This window comes from Setaria viridis, chromosome 6 (genome assembly GCF_005286985.2).
Source record: "Setaria viridis chromosome 6, Setaria_viridis_v4.0, whole genome shotgun sequence".
Taxonomy (NCBI): domain Eukaryota; kingdom Viridiplantae; phylum Streptophyta; class Magnoliopsida; order Poales; family Poaceae; genus Setaria; species Setaria viridis.
This window is the reverse complement of record NC_048268.2, coordinates 22317501-22326954: the sequence shown is the minus strand read 5'-3', so window position 1 is coordinate 22326954 and position 9454 is coordinate 22317501. Positions and strand designations below refer to the sequence as shown.

The following is a 9454-nucleotide window of genomic DNA, read 5'->3' as shown; positions in this document are numbered from 1 at the left end:
GGGGGGTTTGCCGAGTGTTTTTTATTTGACACTCGGCAAAGTCCCGATTTGCCGAGTATTTTTTCTTTGCTGAGTGTTTTTGGCTTGGCACTCGGCAAAGAGCTTGTTTGCCGAGTGCTCGAAAAAAAATACTCGGCAAAAAAAATACACTCGGCAATTTTTAGCTTTCCCGTAGTGGATGCATTAGTATCTAGTACTACCATGAATATTTGGCTATACTGAAGTTTGCTATTTCAACAATTAAAAATAAAGAAACTTGCTTTTTCAATATAACTAGATCGCACCTTTTCTCGTTCTTGCAATCGGTAGTCAAAGTGTACATGCACTGAGCTTGTTCCTTTCGACAGTATTTGCTGCTTCCTGTGTGCTAACTTTTCAGATCACGGAAACCATGTGAAGCAACAAAGCATAATCCTTAGAAAATCCAAGGAAATGTCCTGTGCATCGGTTGAACCGTGGCATTCGTACCAAGGACCAAAAGGACGGCTCCAAAGTGTGCGGTTTGTTGCAAAACATCAAAAGGAATGTTCATTCACCATTTACGTACACCAAGGGCCAGTTTGTCTAGATGCAGACTCTTGTGAGATGTTCGTACGGTACCGCGCAAGTGTTTGTGTTTGACTATCAACTCCCATTGACAGATAATAAGGTACACGTGTCCAGGAAGGACCTGCCCTTTGCTTATGAAGCTGGAGAATGATATGGCTTGCTTTACCATCAACGTTTAATCCCATGACCATACTTCTATAATGAAAATGTGTTCATGACCATACTGTTTAGTAACATGGAAGCAAGTGGTATATAGCTTTGCCGTCAGAACTCTATATTACTTCAGCAACACAATGGATGTTCATCTTGTGATAAGATTGTACTGACATAATTTATCATTTTCCAAGATTGCCTACATCCAGTGTATCCAGAGCTTTGTTTGCTATTTCTAATTCATCAATTGTTTAGTCAAATTATTTGCTATGACTTGCAGTCGGCAGTTGTGGGCTTACGATTGGTCTTCAGAACCAAGGTGTCCGAAATAGAAAAACGTTTCTCGTTTGCATGGTGCACTGAGGTTTCCTTTAATTAGAGTTTAGACATTTTAGAGAGTTCATTGAGTATAAAGTGAAGAAGAATGAAAAAACCCATATGCATCGAAACCAAAATTAGATAATTTCATTTAACTGTCTCTGCGTAGAAAATCATTTCAAAAAAAAACGTGCAGAAAACTTACCATGAGTAGTATTTTCTGCACAGCAAGTGATTAGATCATGTACAACAAAAACCATGCCACTTGTCAAATAAATAGGCAGATCTTCTTAAGAAAAGAATTGCAAGCTCCTAGAACAAGTTGAATCTAAATATATATACTAGTTAAAGTCGCCACTAGATAAGAATTTATCTTTACAAGTACCTTGGTTTAACCATGTTCCAGCTGATTCCGCGAACTCAGAAGCACGCGGAGGGCCAGCACTTCTATCCAATGGAACACCACGGTAAACTAACTTCCTGGAAATTTCACCTGTGCAGCTGTGCTGAGCGCCATTGATGACAAGTCATCGAGATTAGATACCTTTTCTTGGAGGAACTAAACAATCTACATGCATGCATTTGCGTTAACTTTGTTTGATGCATGACCAGCTGTCCACTCTATCTTGTCCTGATTCACCACTGTAATTCTCTATTAGTGGTGATGGCCGCCCGCGGTTTCAGAAGTTCTTTGCCATCTCCAAAGCAATTGCCCAAAAGAAAAAGGGTAAGACGAGGTATTCTGTCAGGGGGGTGCCCCCTAGCCCACAAACAGGCTTCTTGCATGTGGGGGTATGATGGTCTCGTGAGATATCGTATCTTCCATGTACATCTCTTCCCATCCCCAGTCTCCAATAATCTGCCTCTATATAAAGGCCTCTCCCTCTTTCTTCACCAACACTTAGTAGCTAGGGCTACAAAATCCTCAAAAACTTACACCACACAGTGTAAGAGCCAAACCATAGTTTGGTCTCCACACGGCACATTCTTTCTTTTTTTTTTTTGGGTAGCTATTAGCTACGATGAAGGTTGCTAGCCAGATGAAGCAGATGGGGAAGCTGAACAGATCTCTCAGGGAGAAGAGGGCCAAGCTCTACATCATCCGCCGCTGTGTCGTCATGCTTCTGCGCTGGAGTGATTGATCGATTTGCCATGTACCTTACATGGCAGGTCGATCGATTCTATTCTTGTTTCAATTCGTCGGTCCCTCCTGTTTTTGGATCTTTTTTGGCCCTGCTGTTGTGGTAGGGCTTCAGATTCCAGCGGCATGGTTGCTGTTTTACATGGATTGTGCACTGCACATGTTCATGTATGTAATGCTTCCATGCTAGCGTTATTTTAGGAGGGACTGATTGATTGATCTTTTACTTCCCATTTGTTTTTGCCCCTTGCCTCTTTCTCGGAGGCAGGTGTGTGAGGATGCGTTCAATTGCAAGGTTGAGGCATTTCCCTCCAACAAATGGTGAAGTTTGCTATCATACCACCGCATGAATTCCCACTGCATGGAGCCACAAGAGTCCACATGACCCTGTTTGTTCAGGGTAAGAAGAATGAAGACGATTACATGGTGTTGTCATGAAGACGATGAGCTGTTGCCGTCAAATTTTCTAGTGTAGCAAGAAGGGAAAATGTACGGTGTAAGACCATGTTTAGGTCTCAACTATATTCCCCTAGTCCTTTTCCTTGTTGCACTGAGAGTTTTTATTTTTGGTTGGGTTGTACTGATGAAGCCATCAGCCAGAACTGTTTCATTACAGTTTATAAATGGAGGGTCATGGACTGACCATCTACTGCTAGTCTAAATAAGGCTGAACTGTATTAGAAATGAAAACTATATAGAATATGCAATTTCAGTTTGGAGAAATATATTTCTTGGTACTAATTTTTTTATGCAAAACTACAGTTTCTCACATGCACTCCATGACATCTCGATTTCTCGCTCTCTATTGCACTCGAATGTAATATTCTAAAATTTCTCTACCTACATATGTGACTTCAGCGAGAAAATTAACATAAGACTTATCATACTTTTTTAAAGATCAAAATAGTGAGTATAAAAAAAAGATCAAAATAGTACCGTCGATTCCTCGAGCTCATTGTTCTTGGAGAAAGGAACCTAGGCATCCTCAAAGCGAAAGCAACATAGGCATACAGTAGTACGTGTCATTTAGGCATACCAGAGACGGATTACAGTATGCATGTAACTCAAACTTTGAGGTATTTGGAAACAAAGAGAATCCGTCATTTATTGATCAGTATTTAATAATGTCCGCTGGTAAGAGTTACATGATGTGTACTTTTACGTGAACCTAAAGCCATCTAAGAAACTAAATATTTAATTTTAGTGTAATTTATAATCTCGGTCAAGGTAGAGATGCACGCATGTGCACCCTTTCTGTGCGCTAGCTAGCAGTTTTGAACTTATGTTGCCCCATGTCGCCTGACTTTTCTTTTTTATGGAGTTAGTGAATTATAGGATAAATCTAGATATTCTGTACTGATGCTTATCAACGGTAGTACTCTTTGTTCAATTCAAGATGCTACACATCAGAAGTTGGAGTTTATAAAGTTATACGTTTACATTCTCTTTTTTTCTTGTAAAATACTAATTGAGGTTGTCGGGTCGCAGTATGAATGGTCTTGCAAATGATATGGTTTCATTTACAAATACGAAATTTACCGTAGCTTCACGTGCACAGAACTTTTATTACAGAAGTCCAATTGTAGGGCCTTCATGCTGATATGTAACAACAAAAAAACAGACGGAGGTTCATAAAACGGAAAACAGTTCAGCTTGGCCCAACATGACTTCCCCCTGTTTCGTGTCCCCTGAACCGGACCACATCTTAAGGTAGCCCATCAGACTAACCTGGACTGGCCCAGATAACAACACATGTAATATGGTTTACGAGTGTTATTAGCATGTACTCCCTCCATCCCATCCCAAGTTGTAAGGGCCTGTTTGGCAGAGCTCCACGCAGCTCCAGATCCAAAAAAACAGTAGCTCCACTACAGAGCAGCTCCACTACAGAACAGGCTCTCTTTAATTGTATGCTTTTGATCATCAGGGTATATTATTCCTTAGCAAATATGAAACCGGTCACAAATTAAAGAACAAAGATATCACAGTTCTAGCATACTGCATTCTACATAAGATCAAGCAAACCTGGAAGAAATTGTTTCATTCCCGTCACAAAATAGACAACTTATAACCAATCATCACAAGAACCCGCACTGTCAATGAATGAGAAACTCCGCAGAACTAAAATCCAAGCATGTGACAGAAGCAAAAGAATAAAAGACAAACCAAACCAATGTGTATCCATCTGTCATGCAGATGGTACTACCATCACGCTAAGCTGTTGCAACAGCAGCTACCTAAAACAAATCATTGAACCTAGACAACTAGGACAGATCAATAGAAATGAATAGATTCCATGGGTAACTAAGCGGCTAAATGTCTGGTTTGGCCTTCATCTTGATTGTTCAGCTTGGAATCAGATGAAAAACTGTAGGGACAGTACAGGCACCCAGCCTTGAACCAGCAACAGCTGAGAATCCCCATCCAGTAGAACAAAGAAACATTTCTGCTAGAAACATCAAACACATGAGAGTAGTTGCTATCTTTCCATCACCGATCAGCGACGCACTTTCAAAATAAATGGTGTGAGTATCTAGATCATGTGGAATTTGTGAAATCAACGGGACTGATGGATCTTACCAAGCCATCCGCGTCGCCCAGGCCACCCGCGGCCCGGCTTGCGCCGTCCAGGCCGGCCGCGCCGCCCAGGCCGGGCACGCCGCCCAGGCCAGCCGCGGCCAGGCTCCCGCCGCCGGGCGCGCCGCCCAGGCCCGCGACGGCCACGCTCCCGCCGCCGGGCGCGCCAGTGAGGCCCGCGCCGCCCAGGGTCCCGCCGCCGGGCGCGCCGACCAGGCCCGCGACGGCCACGCTCCCGCCGCCGGGCGCGCCAGTGACGCCGCCGGGCGCGCCAGTGATGGGGCCGGGACGGGAAAGTCCAACCCTAGGGGCCGGATTGGAAGATGAAGGGGGCGGAGGAGGTGGAGGAGGACCTGATCTTCTCATTCCCGGTGGCGGTCCGGCCACCGACGAAGATGAGGCGGCGGCCGGCGCTGGATGCGGCGGGGGAGGAGAAGGACAAGGCGTCGGATGAAAGAACAGAGGGGCGGCGCGGAGAAAATAAAACAGAGGGCGAACCGGTACGAGATGTGTGTAATCGATGGCATTGGTGGGTAATTTCCACCAACTCCATGAGGGGTTACAAAACCAGCGTTTTGAGAGCACCCCCTTGGGTGCTCCGTGGAATTGGTGGATCTGGGAGCTGGATCCAATTTTTTTGCGGATCTGGAGTTCACGGAGCTGCACCGTTTGGCTGGAAAAAATAGGAGCGGAGCTGTTTTTAAGGATCTGGAGCTACGTGGAGCTCTGCCAAACAGGCCCTAAATCATTCCAAGAATCTTGGAGAGTCAAAGCATCTCAAGTTTGACCAAATTTATATGATAATATAATAACATTTATGATATCATCTAAGTATCATTAGATTCTTCATCAATTATATTTTCATAGTATACCTATTTGATGTCATAAATCTTTATAATTTTTTTTATAATTTTGGTCAACCTTGAGATGCTTTGACTCTCCAAGATTCTTGGAATGACTTACAATTTGGGATAGATGAGTAAAATATATAGTCCATCCGTCTCGAATTGTAACTCATTTTGTCATTTCTAAAAATATAATTTTTGCTATACATAAATATGGTACATAGTAAAAACTATGTAAATAGGAAAATTAAAACGACATATAATTCAAAACGGATGGAGTATTCAATTAAAAAGTATGACTTATAATTTCTAGGGACCTATGTCTACGAGAAGAGGATCCCGATTGTGTCATTCCAATATAATATATAGTCGATATTGCCAATGGACGTACTCAAAGTTCCATCACATTTCTCAACAGATAAAAGTATGATCATATATTTAACTTGTAGTGTTGATACACTGTGTTCAGCTTTGGGGGCTCAGAGATTCGACCTATGACCTTTCTGTACTCAGAAGATGTGGCAATTATTCTACAAAATCTTGAGCGCATGATCTTGAAGGTTTCTAGAAGATCCTGAAAAGCTGGAAGCTTCAGGACTGCAAAAAACATCAACAAGGGCTCAGTGTCTCCGATTCCCGCGAGCCCCGGCGCTTGATGTCCCCGTTCTGCTTCGCACCGCGACGTCGGCCCGGAGTAGTTTCCGTAGTATATTATTCTGGGACCTGCTGGCCAGTGCGTGCGTGCTTCGGGCACGGGCAGGAGCCTCGTGAAATGCTGGAGATGCCGCGGCTCCGGGAACACATGGTGGCGCGAGCGTCGAGCGGCGGCCGTGTCGGCAGGAGGCTCTAAGGAAGCTGGCTGGTAATTGGGCCATGCATGCTGGTTGTTGATTGGTGTCGTCAACCGGCCGGGGCTCCAAGGACCAACTTCGTATCGTTGATATCTGCGTTCTCAACGAACGGATCATATATAATTGGTTGAGATGCAACGGAAGCCACTGCGCAATCCCACAGAGTTCGCGGTCAAACATCTGAGCCCTAAATTATTCAATACGTATCAGTTGCGTACTTGTGTAGTTGCAGTTTCTAGTTAACGTGGATTGCAAATAGAATTCTAGCGTTTTTGTTTTGAAAAACTTAAATATATCGTGAATTCCCGAGCAGGATTCTTTTCACAGCCCATTATCTTGCTCTAGATCCTGGCCTGTTTTGTTTTCCTGTTCTTCCGTGGCCCATATCTTAAGACTTGAGAGTGGGCTTGCTTAACTAAAAAAAAAGAACAAATCATTGTTGCCACCAACGGGGCTGGACTCATTACAAAGCCCATTCTTTTATCAGTCAGTCATCCTTTTGGGCCTGCCTCTTTTCCACATTCCATTTTATGTTCTCCGATCCCTTCGCTCGCTCATCATCACTTTGTCTAACCTGCTCGGCCTGTCATCAGACTCTGGCCCAGGTCCGGCTGCCCACCTAGTAATGTCTCCAGCCATTCACGAAACACACAGTATAGACGTTCAGATACTTATAAACACTCAACTTGCTCATACAAATGTACACATACAACCTTATCCTTATTAGCATATTCCTAAGAGACTATAGGTTGCCACATCTTTAAATATGACAAAGTCACAACTAGAACTCATTATGCTTGCCATTCAAATCTTAGCGTCATTAGTTTTTAAAATAAATCCAAAAAATATGAAACTGCGCTGATTCCAGCAATCAAACACTCGGTGGACAAGTTCCAATACAAGAGTTATTTTTTCTAGATTCATTCTAAAAATTAAGACAACTAATTTTTTAATGGTAGAAAATTTTTCTTTTAGTGGTAGTGACTTGCGCATAAAAAACGAGACAAAACTTTTTTGGTTGATTCCATGTTTCGGGCCCGACCAACACGGTCGAAATTCGTTCGCCATCTGTATATATAATATCACGCCATTCCCTTGCTGATGCATGCATCTTTGTTATTTCCGTACACAAACAGTTCCATACATTCGCCAAACTTTGATGTGTGGTTGTGGCTGCCTATTCGCGTGAGTTGTTCATACACCCACAGTAACACGACAATTACAGGAGTACACAGTAGTAAAGTAGCATGATAACATTAAAACATGGCCCTGGCCCATGTCATTTATCTCAGCCGCGCCTCGCTGCCGCGGCACCAGCCGGCGCGCCGGGCGCTCCTGTTGCGCCCGCGTCGCCCTGGCCTGCACCACCCCCGGTCCCGGCGGCCTTGGCACCCGCCGAGTCCTGCTGCGCCGGCGCCACTTCGGCGACGGCATACTGCCCTACCACCTATAACATCAAAGCAATGCAAGCAAGCGCGGTCAGGAATTCGGCAACCTCAGTCATGTGCACAAGCCTGGGAGAATAACCCAGCGACATACCTGGCCCGCGACGAACTCGGTGACGATGCGGCCGCCGGGCACGGCGTCCTGGGTGACGTTGATGCCGTGCTTGGCGGCGGCGTCGCTGGCCTGGCCGGGGCGCACGGCGCCGACGGCCTCGTTGTACTGGGCCGCGGACTCCATGAAGGCCCCGGCGCTGAACCCGCCGCCGCTCTCCTGCGGGACCTGGACGCCCGGCACGCTGTCCTCGGCGGAGCGCATGGCGGCGGCGTCGCGCGGCGCTATGGGCTGCGCCGCCAGCTCGCCCTTCACGGCGAACGCGTCGCCGTACTTGATGGGCTCCTGCTGCGCCACCGCCGGGGCCTTGCCCTGCCCCTGCTGCTGCAGCCCCTCATCTTCGCCTCTTCTCGGCTGCGGCTGCGCCATTGCTGCACCACTACACTATACTCTTCGTTCCTAGCTGCTACCTTGGGATCGAGGTGCTTCTGGACACAAGGGAGGAACTCGTGTTGGGTGAAGGCTAATCTGTTGCTTTCTTCAGAATACTTATATAGAGTTGTGCAACCGACTTGTTCTTACCGGCATTCGCGGAAGATTTTTCTGGGTACCAGTAGCTTCAAATCAGCTGTGTCGTTCCGATCCGATCCGTTTGCTGTACGTGGAGGCGTCGGGCCGGGTGGCCGGAATCGAGATGCGTCGGTACGAGCGTCCGCGCTGGCCGGGTTGGGTTGGTGCGACGGTGCGCGAAATGCCGTCCGGCAAAGGCGTCGTACGCGAGCTGCACATGCACGTGTACCGTCGTCGTTTTGTGCAGGTGGTGGCACTCGTGTCGCCGCATCACGGGCACCACCGAGCAAGATCGTACTGGTATCGTGTCACAAAAAAAGGTCGTATCATCATTCTTTTGTCATGGAACGATATGAATATATGGTTCTTTTTTCTGATCTTTAATTTTTTTATACTGGTAATGCCTTAACACTTCTTTAGTTCCAAGTTTGCAAACGAAGGGGTGTTCTCGATGACTCATTTTCTTCTTATCTCTTTAAAGGATATTTAAAATATTGGCTACAAACGATTCTGGTTCATAATTGTATTTTATTTGTTTCATCATGAAATTTACCCCAAAACATATGTACACAAGAAACAAAACATTGTAAATACCATTTGTATTGATTCGTCCATTTAATATGGAATCCAAGTGTACTAACTCTCACACGTGTCCTTGGTAAATATCATTTGTATTGATTAAATACCATTCATTTAAATACCATTCATATTTAAATATTTCCTCTGTCCCAGAAAGAATGCAACTCTCGCTTCTCAAGAAGTCAACAAATTTTATATTTGACCAAATTTATACAAATAGCACTAATATTTATGGTACAAAATAAATATAAATAAATTATAATACATTTTCATACTAAATCTCAGTGATGAAAATAGCGTTTTTTTGGATATTTTAAAGTCCGACAAGTGTTTTTTTTCCTTGAAGCATAGTACATACGTAGACTCTCATACGC

The 9454-nt window shown here is 44.8% G+C and overlaps 1 protein-coding gene across 1 annotated transcript; it reads right to left on the bottom strand.

Annotated features, from left to right (window-relative positions):
- Window positions 1-7529: 7529 nt before the first annotated feature.
- LOC117861331 (late embryogenesis abundant protein 31) lies at window positions 7530-8539 on the bottom strand. The gene is made up of 2 exons (XM_034744870.2): window positions 7974-8539; window positions 7530-7881 (listed from the first exon to the last, which is right to left on the bottom strand). Exons 1-2 carry the CDS (start codon window positions 8358-8360, stop codon window positions 7723-7725), a joined length of 546 nt encoding a protein of 181 aa, XP_034600761.1. The 5' UTR covers window positions 8361-8539; the 3' UTR covers window positions 7530-7722.
- Window positions 8540-9454: the final 915 nt, after the last annotated feature.